Genomic DNA, 20,592 nt, shown 5'->3' on the forward strand with positions numbered 1-20,592 from the left:
AAGAGATCTCCAATACCCTCATACTCTTCATGATTGTTGGACAGCCCTGCAGGATTCATGGTGTCAGTTCCCTCCAGCACTGCTTCAGGCATTAGAAGAGTCCATGCCATGTCCTGTAGCGGCACTTCTGCATGCTCATGGGGGCCCCTACCCGATATTAGGCAGGTGGACCAGTTTCTTTGGCTCTTCAGTGTATAAAGACACCTGTTAAAGCTCAGAATAATTAGTTACAAAGTTTTCATGATCACCAATAATAAAATGAGTATATTCTTGCACTGGACTTTGACTAATATATCTAGAAACTTCAAGTCGTCGTCTTTTTTTTTAGTTTCTGTGTAACTATGACGTCCAACCACACATTCCACCACAGTTACATATGAACATAATCTTGGAGGAAATGGCTGTAGCACACAGAATGTATTTACCCCATATCACTGGCATCACTTGTCACTCAACTGACAAACTGTCATAACTTTTAATGTCTAATGAAGTAACATCACATTCTCCTTCACTCTCTGAGCTGTTAAATTCAGTGTCAACCTCAGGATCACTCCAGTCATCTTTTTATTTTAAAGCACTGCCTAAACAACACAGGAGAGAGAGACTGAAAGTGTGTGTTTTGTTGTCCAGTATCCAAAAATGCACACAGTAAAGACGATAGCTAATGGCAACAACATCAACCGAATTAAGACAGCCAGGCTACAAATGTAGGGCCACATGCTCTCTAGTGACCAAACATTGAACTATCAGTGCTGAAACAGACAGAAGTAAGAGTTTTATTTCTCCGTAGGTCTGTCCTTAAGTTTCCCGAGTATACTCGGGATTTTAAGTTTCTGTCAAAATAATAAAAATGTTATGACTCAGGGTTTTATGTTAGGGGGTTAAAAAGGGATGGTATACCAAAGTGGGAAATTTAAAAATGTCACTTAATATACTGTCAATATATACTAATCAGCCAAAACATTAAGACCATCTGCATAATAGCTGGTATGACCACCTTTGGCACAGATAACAGCAGCATCGCATCATGACTTGGAAGCAATGAGGCCTAGGTAGGTTGCTGGAGGGAGTTAGCGCCACATCTGCACAAACAAGTCATCTAATTCCCGTAAATTCCAGGGAGGGGACCGATGAGCTCTGACGCCACATTTAATCACATACCAGATGTGTTCGATTGGGCAGATCTGGCAAGTTGTGGGGCCAGCACAGCAGTTGTAACTCACCACTGTGTTCCTCGAATCACTCCATCGCACTCCTGGCCTTGCGAGATGGTCATTATCTTGTTGGAAAATGCCACTGCTGTCGGGAAACACAATTGTTTATGAAGGGGTGTACGTGGTTTGCAAGCAGTGCATGATACTCCTTGGTTGTCTTTGTGTCTTGCGTGCGTTCCACAGGATTAAAGTCTGATGTTAGTTCTGCCAGTTCACTGCCTGTCCTGTTTTATCAATCTGCTCAGCCTATGACATCAGCCATCTGTAATGAGGAGTGGCTGCCCAACTCCATAATGCCTGGATGTGGTTTCGCCTTGGTTTCATCAAATGTTAATGACTCACCACAGCACCACTCAACCACCGGACAAGTCATGCAGTTTCCAAAATGCTCATGCCAGGCCTCCAAGCCATCACAATCTGCCCTCAATCAAATTCAGACAGATCGTGTGCCTTCTTCATTCTACGCACAGGCAGCACGCTCACTAATACTTCATGCACCATGCATGTGTCTGGCTATTAGACATTCCTCACCAGGTGACGCTGCTGTCACCTGCACAGGTTTATATCGATAGCAAGTTGATGGTCATAATGTTCTGGCTGATCAGTGTTCCTGTCAGTGCGGAAACTACAAATAGAATTTTTACTTTGCTTTTGATTTGCCATAAGCAGAATACCAGTAAAATTATCTTGATACCTTCTGTCTGTCTGTAAGTGTACCTGACTGATTTTTACAATGATAAAATTTCAATTTCTTCTAGAACATGAATTGTTATATGCTGTTTTTCATGTGTGCATATGTCTTGTCTGCTAAAAAATAAATTATAGTGCTAAAATAATGGTGGAAGTATTATGTACATTTTATAAGAGAGAGTGAAGAAATTACTGTCCCACAAACATGAACTAATACAAGTGCAGTTTGAAAAGTTCTCAGAATGGAATCAAAAGAAAGCATTAACCTCAATGGACCTACTATAGTTTTCAATGTAGTCTCCCTGTAGACAATGTACTTGGTCCAGCAGTGTTCCAAACCCTTGATCCCATCACAAAGATTGGATTTCTCCAGGGCTGCAAAATACTCGTCAACTTTGGTTTTCAGTTCTTTATTTAAAGATAATCGCCATCCACCAAGGAAAATTTTGAGCTTGAGGAAGAGATAGTAGTCTGATTAGCCACATCAGATCAAGAAGGTGGGTGTAGCAACAATTCCTATCTGAGTTTATGTATTTTTGCCATAGCGATGGGGTGCACTGTCTTGATGAGAGATGACTTCCTTTCTTGCCAAACCTGGCCTTTTTTCACATATATTTTACTGTAGTTGGTCCAGGAGGTTAGTGTAGTTCTGTCCCGTAACTGTTTGGCCAACGGCAGTAGAATCCTTTTCTCATCCCAGAAAATTGATGCCATGACCTTTCCAGCCAACCATAGTGCTTTGCTTCTTTGATCTCTGTGGTATATTAGTGGACCCAAGTTTCATCTGTGGTCACAAACTGAATCAAAAACTGTTGCGGGTTGTTCTGAGAGTGGATCAAACATCGTTTGGACATTTCCATTATGAAATGTTTCTAATCCAGCATTAAGTTGTGGCATCCATCAAGCAGATAAATTTTTAATATCCAATTCCACTGTTAAAATGTGATATTCCCATTCAGATGACATCCTTACAGTTTCAGTAATTCCTCCCACTATAAGTAAGAGATTCTCCATGACTATTTTATGCACTTTTGCAATAGTTTCTGGGTTAATGGCACATCTTTGTTGACAACTATGTGGCTCATCATTTACACTGCCCCTATCAAATTTAAAACTCATTTGTCCACTTGTCAACAGTTGAATATGCAGGAGCAGAGTCCCCCCAGTATGTTCTGAAAACTGGTATGAATTCCCTTCACTTTCATACTTTTCTTTATGAAGTACTTAATTAGTGCTCAAATCTCGAATTTCCTGTCTTCACAAATCATCACATCGGAAAAACAACGACAACAAACAACAGTGACGTCTGCCCCACAGATCTGTATGCAGAGAACTGGCATGTCACATGATTATTCGTAAAGGATGACCTATTATTATGTGGGAATCTCATAGCACTAGTGCTGAAATGTGGTGAGGATTCTGCGAACTTTATAAACTATCCTCGTATTATAAAATTTCTGTGACTCTATTCTACATTTACTGTTATATCAACCGGAGTAACTTTTTATTTAAGAAGCCAGTAACCAAATCAGATTAGAGATTATCTATTATTCCTGAATAAAGAAGGCAGATCGTATTATTTCCATACCACAGAACAACTACACATCCACTAAAGAATTTGGAGAATTATTTACGACAATACTGTCACCAACTAAGTTATACTTTTTGAGATTCCTAGCTTTGTATTTCAAGAAACACAAAATGCTGTGGGAAACAGTTTAGGAGCAGGGAAAGAAAACTAGATTCAAGTTCTGATTTGTGTGTTCAAACTGACACTGCATTCAAATATAAAGAAGTTTTTTTATATCAAGGTTCACTACTGGGTTTGTGACTGCTCTTCATAAATTTACTTTGGACATGTTGTAAATTAACAAAAAGCAAACAATGGGAGACATCACATTCAAATTTACTCCCGTAAGTAACTAAGTTAGAGATGTCTGCTGTTATGGAGGTAGTTCTTATGTCATAACATTGAATAGAATATTTGGTATGTCACATGACTGGGACGTCTCTTCAAGTACTGACCATCGGTGTAACAGTTGAGTGCAAGGTGAGCAAGAACTGTGACACCAGAGCATTTGATTGCAGCGAGATTTAAACGGTGAAAAAATCCATAACCACCAACCAGTAGTGTACCTCAGCTCACCACTTGTCCAGGCTATAGGCTATAGGCTATAGACATTAGCACGGTCCAGGCTATAGACATTAGCACGGACACAGGAATGCTATCTGCCATTATACTAATCATTCATTACAAATGGTCACAATGACTGACAAATCACAGTACATATTTCGAAAACCGCAAGAGGCTATGCATAATTTAGGTTATGTTTTTATGGCATGAAAATGGCTCCTGATCTCACTGCCATCATCAGTCACTAATGAACAGTACAGGAAGGAACCTTACTGTCTTATGAGATGCATCCAGTGGCTCACCTACAGTCAACCTGTACCTTTAAGAAGACATCCCAACCCCTAATTGTTTCCAGACTGTGTCACAATGATTCAAGGGACATTCGCTGAACATGATAGTGCTCATTAGGTTTGCAGATAACCTTAGCTCTATCCTGCTGAATACATTTAGAGGCCTTGGACCAGTTCCCAACAAATCACAATGAGTTGATTTTGGTAAATGGGTGCCCACATATCAGGGTGGCTTCCAGGCACTCTGGTGTTTCATAGAGTGTGTGGTATACCACTACTGGCTTTGTGTGTTTTTGAGTGTATTGTCCCAGATGTACAACACTAGTTTATATTATATTTTCTCTTGTCTTGACTCCCTTTATCTTTGTCTTTTGTTTTTCAGGCATTTTTCTTTTTTTTGATCTTTTAATGGCCATCTCTCGCATTAGATCATTCCTCAAAACTATACTTCTGTTTTCACTTTCATGCAATAATGTCTGTTGCTTTCTTATTTCAATACAAATTAATGTGCTTCAGCTATTCTTATTCACCCTTTGTCAGGAGTTATGGTGTCATGTGTAAGTTGGCAAAATAGGGTAAGAGAATTGAACAATCTACTGAGAACTTATATTTCAAAAAACAATTTTGATTAGAACACTTAAATCGTCAGTTAAATGAAACAATGGTACGAACTGGATAGCTGCTACTCATAATAGAATGGTGGCGAGTGGCAGACAGGTTCATTGCAAAGACTGCTAAACACACACACACACACACACACACACACACACACAGAGGGGGAGGGAGGGAGGGGGAGAGGGAGGGAGGGAGAGGGGGAGAGAGAGAGAGAGAGAGAGAGAGAGAGAGAGAGAGAGAGAGAGAGAGAGAGAGAGAGAGAGACTGTCATCTCCTGGCACTAAGGCTTGACAATGACTATGACTGTGTATGTCCTGAGTAATGATCTCAGATGGGGTGAGTAGTGAGGCCACAGAAGAGGTGCAGACCAGGGAGGGATAGCAAGATAGAAGTGGAGGAAGAAGCTAGTGCTGCCTGTGGGAGTATGTCAGGCTGTGGCAGGGACACAACACTGTGGTGGTGGGTAAAATATCAAAAGGCAAAGGGGGCAGGAGAGAAGGAGAAATTATTATGTAGTGTGCCGGTGTGAGCAGGGAAGGAGACAGAAGCAGATCGCACACAGGGATTGGCAGAGGTTGAGGGCAGGTGGTTACAGTAACACTGGATATGTCACAGGGAGAATTCCCACAATCACAATTCAGATAAGCTGGTGATGAAGAAAAGAATCCAGATGGCACAAGCTGTGAATCAGTCATTGAAGTCAAGCATGCCCAGCAACTAGATGATCCAGCTGTCTCTTGGCCACAGTTTGCTAGAGGTCATGCCAGCGTAGAGTGCTGCACACTGGTTGCAGCTAAGTTGGTGGATCACATGGCCCTGACTTTGGTGGGGTAGGAGGCCCCTATGACATGACTGGAGTAGATGGTGGTGCGGTAGTGGGAGGATGTGTGTGACAGATCTTGAATTTAGGTTTATTGCAGGGGTATGAGCTTGGGATAGACAAGGATACTGTGCAAGGATGAGCAGCAGAATACCATTGCAGAAGCAATGGGAAGGATATTTCCCATTTCATTATGATGAAAGGTAGTCAGAACCTGGATGGAGAACGTGACTCAGTGGCTCCATTCCTGGGTTGTACCGAGTCACGAGATCGGTGCTCTTTGTGGCCACATAGTGGTTATGTGGGGGATAGTAAGTGACTGGGGAGACAGGGAATGGGAGATCTGTTTCTAGGCAGGGTAGGACTTTTTCCATCTGTAAGGCCCTTAGTGAGAGCCTTGGCATATTTGGAGAGGGACTGCTGGTCACTGCAGATGCAACAACCACAGGTGGTTAGGCTGTATGGAAGGGACTTCTTGTTGTGGGAATGGGTGGCAGCTGTCAAAGTGGCATTATTGTTGGTGGTTAGGAGGTCTGATGTGCACAGAGGCACTGATGTAGCCATCCTTCAAATGGAAGTCAGCATGGAGGGTAGGTGAGGTAATGGGCTAGGAGGGACCAAGTGAAGCGAATGAGGGAGAACATGTTGAGATATAGAAGAATGTGGATAGGGGGTCCTCACCCATGGTGATTTCATCAATGAATCCAAACCAGGTGAGGGGAAACGGGATTCTGGATAGCTAGTATGGATTACTCTAGATGTACCATGAATAAAATGGTGCCATGTAGATGCCTGCAGCATCAACAATGATGAGCAGGGCACCGATAGGTAAAGGAACAGAAGGTAAGGAAAGTCAGTAGAGGACATAATTAGTGTCTTTTACACAGTAGGGTAGGTTATAGTCAAGAGGCTGACATCTGACAAAGAATTTTGTCCAATAGCTGAAACTATGTGGCAGTATTTTAAATGTGCCTGTCAGCCACTCAGTGCCTCCTTCATATGGTGAGTAGCAGTCAATCCATTTCAGATTGCTTTTACCTAAGTTAAACAGAGTCTACCAGACTATCCTTTGGGATCTCCTGGTAATTCAAACATGCAACGAAGTGACCAAACGAACGATTCCTTTGGGAACCATCCGACTAGAAGATTGGGACCATCAGTCCGAATCTGCCAGCTAAATATTGAGGGAATTAGTCGATCCAAATCTGAATATCTTTCAAAGTTTCTATTGGACAATAGCATCGATGTGGTACTCCTTCAGGAAACACATACCGACTCGCAGGAAGACTTACAAAGAAGAGGACGTATTCAAGGCTTCCAACAAATAGGCGCAACATATCATCACGCCTATGGCACCGCCACATATGCCCGATCCGATATTGAACATGCACACCTGCTGTCCACAAGCACAGAAAACAACAACCATGTTGTTGATATAAAAGTAGACAACATAAGACTTATAAATGTCTACAAACCACCAAACCAAATCTGGCCAAGTACTGTACTACCCGTACATAACACCCAATGATATATGCCGGTGATTTTAATAGCCATCATGAAATGTGGCGATACACCCAAAATAATGAACATGGAGAAGTGCTGGTGGAATGGACCGACGAGAACAATCTACATCTTATATTCGATGCCAAGGAGAGGGGCACATTCCACTCGGCCGCCTGGCGCAGGGACTACAATCCGGACCTCTGCTTTGTAACTACCGATAACGAGGGAAAACCAGTATCTATACATAGAAGGGTTGCCACAGATTCCCACACAGCCAGCATAGGCCTGTTATTTTAGACATCGGTGTCACTATACCCCTGATACGGCCCTTCCCTCGACCTAGATGGAATTTCCAGAAAGCTGACTGGGAGAAGTATTCAGCGGACCTTGATAAATGCATCCGGTTTATACCATCACTACCTAAATGCTACGATCGTTTCAGGAAAGCTATAATTACCACAGCTAAAAAACACATCCCTAGGGGGTTTCGAAAAGAATACATCCCAGGATGGGATGCAAAATGCCATCAGCTATATGAGGATTTTACTAGTAGTGGAGACCAAGAAATAGCTGATGACCTCCTCCACAATCTAGATTTCACAAGAAGACAACGATGGACTGAAGCAACTGAAAGAATGAATTTCACTCAATCAAGTAGGAAGGCATGGAGTTTGTTACGTAAACTCGGAGGTACGACAAGACCAGCCCAGAAAAATCCAACCATAACACCAGAGAAAATTGCAAATAACATTGTCGAAATGTCAAGAGCTCCGAGAGACAAACCACGTACCAGGATGATTAAGCGCGAACTCAGAACACTAAAAAAGAATACTCCAAATATATCAGAGCTTTCCAGACCATTCACTGAGGATGATGTCATTACTGCCCTCAAGGATATGAAACCGGGCAAAGCCCCAGGTTTTGACAACATAGATCCAGAATTTCTAACCTACGCTGGAAAGAACGTAGTCAAATGGCTGGCAAATTTCTTTTCGAACATTTTGACTACAAACCATCTCCCTAGAGAATTAAAAAGGGCAAGAATAATAGCTTTGCTGAAACCAGGGAAACCAGTAGACCAACCGCTAAGCTACAGACCAATAGCACTTCTTAGCTGTACATACAAACTTCTCGAACGACTTGTCCATAATCAAATTAGCGGCATTATTATGGAGAACTTACCTATAGAACAGGCAAGCTTCAGACCTGGCCGTAGTTGCTGTGACCAAGTTCTGGCATTAACATCCTACATAGAGGCTGGCTTTCAACAGAAATTGAAAACAAGTGCTGTATTTCTAGACTTAACATCTGCATATAATACTGTTTGGAGAGATGGAATAATTTACAAACTCTTAAGAGTGATTCCTTGCCAGATTCTAACATCCTTAATACATAATACGCTGAGTAACAGAACCTTCCAGGTCACCCTAAACGGAAAGACAAGCAAAACAAAACTTATTAACAACGGGCTTCCGCAAGGCTCCGTATTGGCCCCTCTTCTGTTTAACCTCTATATAGCAGATCTCCCAAACACAAAGTCAAGAAAATTTTGCTATGCGGATGACATAGCACTGGCTACCAGAGACAAGTATCTCTTCAATACAGAGGAAGTCCTTAATTATGACATTGAAATACTATACAATTATTTCAAGAAATAGAGACTCAAGCCAAACCCTAACAAAACTGAAGTATCTACATTCCATCTTAATAATAAAATGGCAAATGAAATTATTAACATAAAACTTGGAAACACCAACCTCAAACATAATAAGTTTCCAAAGTACTTAGGTATAACATTGGATCGTACTCTTTCTTACCGAAAACATCTGGAGAACACCACTGCAAAAATTGGAACACGGAATAACATCATCCAAAAACTTAGCGGTACTACTTGGGGAGCTAACACAAAAACATTAAGCACCTCATCTATCGCCTTAGTGTTCTCTGTGGCTGAGTACTGCGCTCCAGTCTGGATTAATAGCTGTCACACCAAACTTAATGACAGGCAATTAAATAACACAATGAGGTTGATTTCTGGAACTGTTAAATCAACGCCCACGTACTGGTTACCGGTGCTATGTAATATCCTGCCCCCGGACCTGCGTAGAAAAGCGGCCCTACTGCACGAATTCAGAAAAATTGAGACAAAACCAGAACTACCAATTAAAGAAGAATTCTCACAACTGCGACACACTCGATTGAAATCAAGAAAGCCACCCATACGCACAGCTGAGCAGCTTCAAAATAATAACTATGACCACATGAAACAATGGAGACTAGATTGGAACCAAAAGACAAATGACCAACTACAGACCTGGTTTGAGAGCTATAACTGCAACATCTCTGGAATGGAACTAACACGGAAAACATGGTCCGCATTAAATCGAATATGCACTGGACATGGCAGGTGTGCGGATTCACTACACAAATGGGGAAGAGCGATGTCACCAGAATGCGACTGCGGTGCCCCTAGACAGACGATCCAACACATCCATGGTGAATGCTCCTTGGGAGCATATGCAGGGAACTGGTCCGACTACCTGGAGGCATCCCCATCGGCGCTAGAATGGATCTCAAACCTCGATATAACCTTTTAACTGACCAATATAAACATAAATTATATTTATGATTGTTATAAGATTTTAATGTCTAACACTTGATGTATTAATGTTGCATGTATAGCCATATGCTAAATAAATAAAATAAATAACAGAGTCTTTTAACATATATGTTTAACTAGCCCATCCTATACAAATATTCATGTTGCGTTAGTGTAGGTTTTTACTCTGGCTAGTCTTTCTTTGTTTCCTTTAAACAAAGACATACTCTGAAACCACAGAACTTTTCTAAATGTTAACAACACATATACATTGCAATACAGCTATAATACAGATGAATTCTTCAGGATTTTTTTTCCATAAATCACACTGAATTAATTGAAAAGATTCAATTGTTGGTAACTAATAATTAACAAATGTACCTTTTAATTTATTTCAAGTATTGTAAACATGGTTCTCTCTCTCTCTCTCTCTCTCTCTCTCTCTCTCTCTCTCTCTCTCTCTCTCTCACACACACTCTTAACTGTTTGACATTTGATTCAGTGTCCATGCCTGTTCTTTCAGCTTTCTCAACACATCAATATACTGATGAAGAATGGCATCATATTCTGTACCCTTTAGCATGTTGTATTGGGTTGTTGTTGACTGTAGTTTCTGAAGTTCAGTTCTGAGTTCACTCAACTTCTCCTTCAAAAGAACTTCTAACAGTTCAAGAGCCTCTATTTGTTGTGGTTCTTCAGAATAAAACGCCAGTGAAATCCTGCATTCAAGAATTCTGCAAAGAAAAGAGAAAGAGGAGCATAATACCACTGCACGCATCTGGTGTGATCACAAAAAACTTATTTGTATTTAAGTTGAAATATGATTTTTATTCACAGATTGAGTAACTGACTTTCACGGTACATGGAAACTTCAACCTTAGAATAGGAGGAAAGAAGATAAAGTTGAGGTCATTGCAGGGAGGGAGAAGATAAGTGTTTAACATCCCATCGACAACGAGGTCACTAGAGACCGAGCACAAGCTCAGATTAGGGAAGGAAATCGTCCATGCCCTTTCAAAGGAACCATACCGGCATTTGCCTGAAGGGATTTAGGGAAATCATGGAAAACCTAAATCAGGATGGCTGAACACAGGTTTGAACTGTCATCCTCTCAAATGCGAGTACAGTATGCGAACCACTGCGAACCTCGAACGGTGAGGTCATTACAGATAGATATGAAACAGATGTATAATCACTAACTCATTCCACATTACTTTCCTGATCAGCTAATGATACACAGAATCTCTCTAACATGTTACCAATAGCATACCATGTTATGAAATATTATTTTGATATGAAAGACCATAATCTTTTATAGAGTAATTATTAGCGAGCAATCATGTATCTAACAAAGGAGAAGTGTTCCTTTTGTATCAGAACCAGCTCATAAGTTCTAAGTTCATATGTCTGCCTGTGGCTGTATATGTACGGATGGGTGTGTGTGTGTGTGTGTGTGTGTGTGTGTGTGTGTGTGTGTGTGTGTGTGAGCGCAAGCGCGCGAATGTATACCTTTCCTTTTCCCCCCCTAAGGTAAGTCTTTCCGCTCCCAGGATTGGAATGACTCCTTACCCTCTCCCTTAAAACCCACATCCTTTCATCTTTCCCTCTCCTTCCCTCTTTCCAGATGAAGCAACCTTGGGTTACGAAAGCTGAAATTTGTGTGTGTGTGTGTGTGTGTTTTTTTTTTTTTTCCGGATGGCTCGCTTTCGTGGGTGCTAATACATATCCTTCGTCATTGCATCCATCACTCAAATCACCAATATACGCTACGCGGAAGTAATTGTAGCTATTTTGAAGCCAATATTTTCACTGAAGTTGAGCAAAATATTTGTTAGAAAGGTTTTGTGAAACCCAAGATTTATCTAAATTTGCTGTAAGTCCATTATTCTCAGCATGCAGTATGTGCTTGGTACACAAAAACCTCGTTCTTACTACTGCAATGTTCCTGTCTTGTGTTACAAATTTCGTCCACCATTACAGTTTCTGAATTAAAAACCAAGTGGGTGGAGAAGACAATGCATTGAAGTGACTGGCCAGAACAATCAATTTTATCACGGACATTACCCTGTATTTCTCTATCCATCGGATACTATCCTCTGTCATACTAAAGTAATACAATTCTACGTTCTACCATTTGTAAAAGTCATCAAATATCATAGATTTCTATGCTCTTCTTGGAGAATCAGAATAGTTGGTGGGACTGTTCTGATGTTACTGCACTGTTTATACACACAGTTGATACAGAAGCACCACAACGTTTTGTAGTTTTATGAACTGCGTTACCCTTACTACAAAACAGCCAGTAAATCCTTCTATGAAACAAAGGAGTTAAATTTCGAATGTACAAGTAAACCGAATGCAGTAAGATTATATCCGAATGTAAAGACCTTTGTTAACTAATGCAGAATTGACAATCTTATTTTAATTGATAGTTACTGTCAAGTAAACTAATCGCCACCACTTGTGATAAATTTATCATACGTCTACTGTAAAGGAAAAACATTCGCAGTATGTCCTCTACAACTGAAATGAATAGACACACATTTAAATCAAGTCTGCTTTTTACATAGACGGCACTTACCTAAACTGAAGGATCTTCTGGCTCAGTGTCTTCAGATTCACTGTCGCTTGTTTCAGCCAGGTGTATCATCACAGAATCCACTATGGTCGCTCTTAAACCCTGGTTCAAGAAATCAGTTTCTTGCAATGCTACTGCGTGTTTTACGCACCTCTCCCAGTCCTGCTGAGTAACATTGTCAGGAGCTTCGTGTGTTAGCTTCTCAACATCAGCAAGTTTGAAAGTAGTATTTCTTTTTGCTACTTCTCGTTTTACTTGGGCCCATATCAATTCAATGGGATTATACTGGCAGTGATATGGTGGTAGACGTACCACTTGGTGTCCCATTTCGTTTGAAGTTGATCTAATTTGCAAGTCTTTTTGACACCTACGATTTCTTCCTTAGACGGGAGTTCAGCCTTCGTTTCATCGACTGAAAATGAAACATTCTTTCTCTTTAACCACTCCATAATATCTGCCATGCAACAATTTGAACGTGGCAGCTTTTCTACCTGAATGGAGTGGTAGCTGACATTATCCATCACCATAATTGACCTTCTTCCAGCGCAGACAACAGTCGAATAAACCAAATCTTAAAAACTTCTCCATTCATTTCTGAATGGTAATCAGATTGGCAAGAACTTTTCCCACCACGAAAAACAAGTTTGGCCTCTGGTATGAAGGTCTGGGTTGGGTTGGGTTGGGTTGTTTGGAGGAAGAGACCAACAGTGAGGTCATCAGTCTCATCGGATTAGGGAAGGAAGTCGGCTGTGCTCTTTCAAAGGAACCATCCCAGCATTTGCCTGGAGCGATTTAGAGAAATCATGGAAAACCTAAATCAGGATGGCCGGACACGGGTTTGAACCTTTGTCCTTCCGAATGCAAGTCCAGTGTGCTAACCATTGCGCCACCTCGCTCGATCTGGTATGAAGCCGGTGGTTAATGAACCAGCGTCTGCGATGATTAATCTGTCACCTCTACCAGTAGGCACTTTCAAACTGCTGTTTCCTTTGGAGTCGTGCCATATATACTTATTGCTGTGGTTCTGCGAAACCCAAGTTTCATCCAAGTACACTACAGACCTGGTGTCTTCAGCAAGCAAGAAGTGCATTGTATGCAAAAACTTCGCTCTTGCTGTTGCAATGTCTCTGCATTCCATTAAGAATTTCCGTCTGTCATTACACTTCTTGAATCGGATACCATGGGAGCGGAGAAGATGAAGAACCGAGGTCTCTGAGCCCGAGTAATTAATATTTTCATGGAGGTCAGCCTGTATTTTTTAGCCTTTGGATACTCTCCTGTGTTGTAATATCCAAGTACAGTTTTATACATGAGCTCTTTGTTAAAATCGTCAAAGTCTGTTGATTTCCATTCACGTTCATATCCCTTTCTTGGAGAATTGAAACATAAGTTATTCCTCGCTTCTCCATTGTCGGTCAGATCAGTAAAAAACTTGAGTACATTTGATATGATAATTTTCAATTGTTTATGAATGACTCTCCGCCCTTTAAGCACACCGACTGGAGGAGTACTACAAGTAGGCCGTTGCTCCTGCATTGTTGTTCACCACCAAACACACATCAAAGCACCTTTCTAAAGACAATAAGATGCTGAGATCAGACGTGAACACTCAATATAGCATGGTAACACTGAGCTTTCAGCTGCTCTGACCCACCGCACTGCTATCAGTACCTACATGGCAACAAAACCGAGAGGCGGGCGAATCACAGCCCACACGCAGCCCCTGCTGGCAGGCAGTGGCCGTGACCTTGAGGACTCTACTTTCATGCCGGCCACTATAGTAGCCCTTGACAATGAATGTATAGAATGACCTGAGTTATTCTTTTTAAGGTGGTCAAAAATAATGGCCTGTTGGACAGTAAAATAATAAACAGAGATGATATTTTGAAATAAAGTTTCACAAAACTAAGTTTCCAATGTGTTTCAAAAGAAAGTTTTATAATCACTGTATATTACCAGTTTTTACTTATGGCAATGAAATATACAGAAATCATCATCAAATTTAGGCTGTCTAATCGAGGAGTAGAAAGAGGTATGTTGAGAATTATTTTGAAGGGAGGGATGGGGAGAAAACAAACTGGAAAGGGAAACTTAATTATGACAAATGAAATGGGGCAGGATACACAGCCAAGAAGTTTTCCCCAGAATTCAAGAGATGAGACTGTTCCCTCCCCCCCCCCCCCCCCTTTCAGGTTGGCAGCAAGCTACAATATGTCCTCAAAACAAGCCTAAAAGGATAGTGTCGCCAGCTGGTGGTGAAGATCATCTATCAGAATTCCCATGGTGTGTACTATTGGTAAAAAATTTATATATTTGAGACAATAAACAGCACTTGGGGTTAGAGTAGTTGCATGAGATATAAAGTGAATGTAAGGCTTGGTCAGCTTATATACCAACGAGCAGACAAGCTCATCTGTGATAAGAGGCAGCCCCTACAGTTGACTCCCAGCTGACTTGATACGGAGGTGAAACAATGATGTAATAAACAGCAGCTCTCTAGCCTGGAGGAGGGTAAGTCCAGACAAGTAAAAGGGGAAGCAATATTGAAGCAACTAAAACTGTAAGATCAGAAAGACACAGGTGGTATAAAACAAGATCATAGAAAAAAGAAGAAGCTGGCAGAAGGATATACGTAGATTAGCCCCCACACCTCCAAGAAAGTAGCTTTGGAAAATTAACAATTTGGCATAATGACTACAAAAGCTGTGGTACAATGCACTTTTGCTCACTTTAGTCATCTCAGTGACCCACTGTCCATATCACTGGAGTCACTGCATTCTGCTTATGTAACAAATAGTTAAGAAAATGTAGAATCATACCTTATATTTCTTCTACTCATATTCCATACTTTCATCTATTTAAGGTAGGGAAGAAATTCTGGCAGTTTCATTCCAGACTTCCATTAAGCATGATACTGTTTATTTATTACTTTCTTTGCCCTATCCCCTTCCTCTGTGACAGTATATCTTCATCTATAGTCATAATCTATAGTCTCTTCTTCTCACTGCTGTACGCTTTCCACTGTCATTATAAAATTCTAGAAACAAACACAATATTGAATTCACCCCATGGAATCAGAGTGTGATATACAAGGTGTTCAGGAACAGTCTGAAAAGCTTGTAAGGGTGTTACAATATTGGTTGTGCTGAGAAATAACTGTCAAGAAAAAAGTTTGATATGTTATGCCATTTCAGAGTTAATTAGCACTGAAATTAGCCAACTAGGTCATTGTCTGCAAAAATTTTGAAGGTCTACCAGAGACGGTGTCACCAAAAAAGTTCTTTGTTTGGTTTAATAAAACCAAGCAAGGGAGAGATACACAAACTGGATGTAAGATGGTAGTAAGGATCAAACCCTGGCCAAAGCCTGAACAGTCTCTTGTGCTATCACTTATGCTATGAAAAAGAACCGGCACTAATTGTATTTGACGGGCCACTTGAATCTATGCGCTCAACAGCCTGATTGGCTAACTTCAATGCTAATTAACTCTGAAACGATGCAACATACTGAATTTTTCCTTAACAATTACTTCTCAGCACAACCTACCCTGCAGTACCCCTTTACAAGCTTTTCAGACTGTTTCTGACCATCCTGGATATTCTTACGATCAAGCAAAACTCATAAAAAGAAAGCACCATCTACATCTACATTACATCTGTACTCTGCAAACTGCTGAAGTGTAGGAGGCAGAGGGCGAGATTTCTTCCACTTCTATTTTTGTATGGAGCACGACTGCTCAAATGTCTCAGCAAGCGAAGTAATTTATGTGATCAATGTAGAAAAAGATAGAGTGCTACTTACTGTAAAGAAGACTTGTTAAGTTGTAGACAGGCACAACGAAAAGACATTTACACAGAGCTTTCGGCCACAGCCTTCATCAGCAAAATAGAAACACATACACACACACACACACACACACACACACACACACACACACACACACACACACGCAAGCACACCTCACGCACATCACATGACCATCAACTCCTGCAGCTTCGGCCCTACACAAATCATAGCACGTATACTGTGTTGGCTACAGTAAAAAATTCTCGTGTGCCGCATCAGCAAATGATCAAATTATAAGCCAGGAGGAAAAGGATGCAAAAATTACAAAAACTGTGTGCCCATGTCAGCTGGATTCTTCACTCAAAAATAAAATCAATATGATTCCAATGCTGAAAAAGACAGAAAATGTAAAACCAAAACAAAGGCCGCAGAAAGAAACAATGTATCTTTACTGGGCGATAGTCACCTTAGAGTTGTTGCCCATGTAATAATAAATGCTAATAACAAGGTAGCTGCCTTAGGTTATATCAGACCACATGTTCACATTGACCAAGTACAGTAACTGATATTTCTCAAAAGATAAAGAAGGAAGACTAAATTGTGATGTGTGGTGGTTCAAATGGCATTGCATACAACAAAAGTTTGTGTGCTGCTAATGTCTTAATAACAGTGCTATATGACCTGAGACTTTCTAACATAACTGTACTTGATATTCCACACAGGCATGATTTTATACAATCCTCATGAGTAAACAGGACAGTAATAGCTACAGACAGATATTATGCAGAAATCTGCAACAATTCTGAAAATATTCATAGGACCGAAGTACACAAGTTTGATAGAGAACTTTACACAACTCATGGCCTTCATCTCAACTGGCATGGGAAAAATCATCTAGCGATTATAATATATGACAGCACTGCACATGCAGGGAACAATGTGAACTTAGGACAATCAGATTTGAACAAAGACTGCAACAAAACACAACAAAATTGTAGGAATGGGCGTAGACAGATTACACTGGACAACTGGCTGGTGAAAAAATCAGATAAAACCGTTTCTTCCCAATCTTTAAGTGTGTGTAGAAACAGACCAGCTTGGAAAAACGTGTATTGAAAAATACCTTGGCCAGACCTTCACTGAAACTTCTTTTTTAGGGAAAACTTTGTAACTGCTTCTGCAAAATGAAACTAATAATTTACAAACAAAACAGTAGAGGCTTCTGCAGTAAGATCAATGAACTTATAATCAATGTCCAAGAGCCACGAGGAAGAGACTATGCTCATGTTCTGTCCTTCAGTGAGCACCATATTAATTTTGGTATAGAAAAACTTGTGATAAGTAATTATTATTAGCAACATCATTCTACAGAAAATATAAAGCAAAATATGGTGTTGCCACCTATGTTAAATACAATGTCACATGTAGAGCAACTGATGTGAAGAATTATTGTTTAAAACATCATTTAGATGTGTGTGCCATGCGAAATGTCTGTAAATAATTCTCATATATCAGTAGTAATAGTGTATGGAGCAGCTTAGGAAACTTAAGTCTCTTTTTGAAGCAGTCAGATGCTCTCCTAATATACATATATTCAAAGACAGAAGAAATGTGATAGTGCTTGGGGATTTCAAGGTAAACTTTCTAACAAATTCCAGAGACAGATCAGACTCAGAAAATTTGAGGTCCACATATAATCTTGCTTCTGTAGTTAGTTTCCATGGTAGAATAACTTCATGTACAAACATGCTAGATGATAATATACAGACCAGACTAAAACAGTTAATACAACTACCAGTCCTAAATGGCCTACCTACATCCACATTTCGCAAACCATCATAAAGCACTCTGTGGAGGGAGTGTTCCACTGAACCAGTTATCAGGGTTTCTTCCCATTTCATTCACATATGGAATGCAGAAAGATAGTTTGAATGCTCTGTGTGTGCTGTAATTATTCTAATCTTGTACTCACAATCCCTAAGTGAGCGATATGTAGGGGGTTGTAGTATGTTCCTAGAGTAATCATTTAAAGCCGATTCTTGAAACTTCGTTAGTACTCTTTCTTGGGATAGCTATCTAGTCTGCCAGTTCAGTTCCTTCAGCATCACTGTAACACTCTCCCATGGGTCAAACAAACCAGTGGCCATTCGTGCTGCCCTTCCCTGTATAGATTCAATACCACTGTTAGTCCTACTCGGTACAGATCCCACACACTTGAGCAATATTCTAGAACCAATCACACTAATGATTTGTAAGCAATCTCCTTCGTAGACTGATTACACTTCTCCAGTGTCCTACCAATAAACCAAAGTCTACCATCTGCTTCACCCACAGCTGAGCCTATGCTATCACTTTATTTTATATCCCAACATATTGTTACACCTAGGTATTTGTATGAGTTGACCTATTCCAACTGTGACTCATTGTGAAGTGCACAATTTTACATTTTGGAAAATTTAAAGCAAGTTGCCAATCTTTGCACCAGTTTGAAATCTTATCAAGATCTGACTGGATATTTATGCAGCTTCTTTCAGACAGTACTTCATTAAAGATAATTGCATTGTCTGGAAAAAGCCTGAGTTTACTATTAATACTGTCTGCAAGGTGATTAATAATCAACATTCCCAACACACTTTCCAGGGCCACACCCAAAGTTACTTCTACATCAGACAATGACTCTCCATTCAAGACAACATGCTGTGTCCTCCCTACCAAAAGATCCTCAATCCAATCACGAATTTCACTTGGTACCCCATATGATCGGACATTGGGCAATCAGTATAAGCGTGGTACTGACCCAAATGCTTTTCAGAAATCGAGAAATACTGTATCTACCTGACTGCCTTAATCCAAAGCTTTGAGTATGAAATGTGTGAGTTGGGTTTCACATGATAGATGTTTTTGAAATCCATGCTGGTTGGCACTGAGGAGGTCATTCTGTCCAAGATGATATGTTTTAGCTCAGAATATGTTCTAAGATTCTAAAACAAATTAATGTCAAGGATATTGGATGGGTAGTTTTGTGGATCTCTTCTACTACCCTTCTTGTAGATGGGTGTGACCTGGGCCTTTTTCCAAGAACCAGGCACTGTTTTTTGTTCAAGGGATCTACGACAGATTAGGGATTTCACTGGGTCCAGGAGCTTCATGCAATTTTAATGATTTCAGCTGTTTCTCAACACCACTGATACTAATATCTATTTCATTAATCTTTTCAGTGGAACAAGGGTTAAATTGGGGTAATTCTTCTGGGTTTCCTCTGTGAAGGAACATTTGAAAACAGAGTTAAACATTACAGTTTTTGCTTTGCTATCCTCAATTTCAGTACCCATCTCATTCGCTGGGGACTGTACATTAACTTTGGTGCCACTAACAGCCTTTAAATATGACCAGAATTTCTTTAAGCTTTTGTGAAAGATCATTTGACAATATTCTGCTACGGCAGTCACTGAAGGCTTCACGCACTACTCTCTTTGCCAAATGCGTTTCCTTCAGAATCTCTCTATCTATAGCCCTACACTTTGGTTTACATATATTATACATTAATCTCTGTTTCTTTACAGTAACTGTACACCATTATGAATTATTCTACAGGGTACATGTCTATCCCGCACATGGCCAACTTTTCTTTTAAAATTGAGCCATAGTTCCTCTACATGCTCCTGCCCTTTCCTGAAAGTTTCAAGTTCCTCACTGAGATATGACATTACTGATTTTTATTATGTTGTTTCCTGCACATATGTATTTTGTGCTTATTTTAATTGTCTTTTGCACTTTGGTAATCATTGCTGCCACAACTGCATCAAGGTCACTGATACCAGTTTCAATCTGGACATCCTCAAAGAGGTCAGGTCTATTTGTTGCCATTAGATCCAACATATTTCTATCATGAATGGGATTCCTAACTATCTGTTCTAGGACGTTTTCAGAGAAAGCATTTAGAAATGTTTTACAGGATTTTTTTATCATGCCCACCAGCAACAAAACTGTAATTGTCCCAATTAACTGTTGGATGATTAAAGTCTCCACCGATGATTACAGTATGATTGGAGAACTTACGTACAAGCACACTGAGGTTTTCTTTAAAGTTTTCGGTTACATCAGGGGATGAATCTGGTGCGATAGAAGGATCCAATCATCTGCTGAGTCTTTTCCAAGCAATCTCGCATGTAACTACAATTTCTATCTCAGTAGATTTGAGTTTCTTGTCTTCTGCAACAAATATACCACCTCCACTTCCCATCTCCCTATCCTTTCAAATTTCCCCCCAAAACCTCGGATTCCGTTTCCAGTTTCAACCAACTTTCAGTACCCAGTATTATGTGACATTCACTGTTTTTCCAGGACCACTTCAAACTCTGGC

The 20,592-nt window shown here is 40.3% G+C and overlaps 1 protein-coding gene across 4 annotated transcripts in view; it reads right to left on the reverse strand.

The window, feature by feature from the left end:
• Positions 1 to 5,066: 5,066 nt before the first annotated feature.
• Positions 5,067 to 20,592, reverse strand: part of LOC124804764 — a 130,885-nt gene continuing 115,359 nt past the window's right edge. For 3 of the 4 annotated variants that reach the window (XM_047265078.1, XM_047265075.1, XM_047265079.1), the window contains one exon: positions 9,922 to 10,599. In XM_047265078.1, the coding sequence (XP_047121034.1) occupies positions 10,344 to 10,599 (256 nt within the window). In that variant the 3' untranslated portion in view covers positions 9,922 to 10,343. Of the gene's footprint in view, positions 5,102 to 9,921; positions 10,600 to 20,592 lie in introns of those variants that run through there. The other variant, XM_047265077.1, reaches the window with a different exon arrangement.

The sequence above is a fragment of the Schistocerca piceifrons genome, chromosome 7 (assembly GCF_021461385.2).
Source record: "Schistocerca piceifrons isolate TAMUIC-IGC-003096 chromosome 7, iqSchPice1.1, whole genome shotgun sequence".
Taxonomy (NCBI): Eukaryota; Metazoa; Arthropoda; class Insecta; order Orthoptera; family Acrididae; genus Schistocerca; species Schistocerca piceifrons.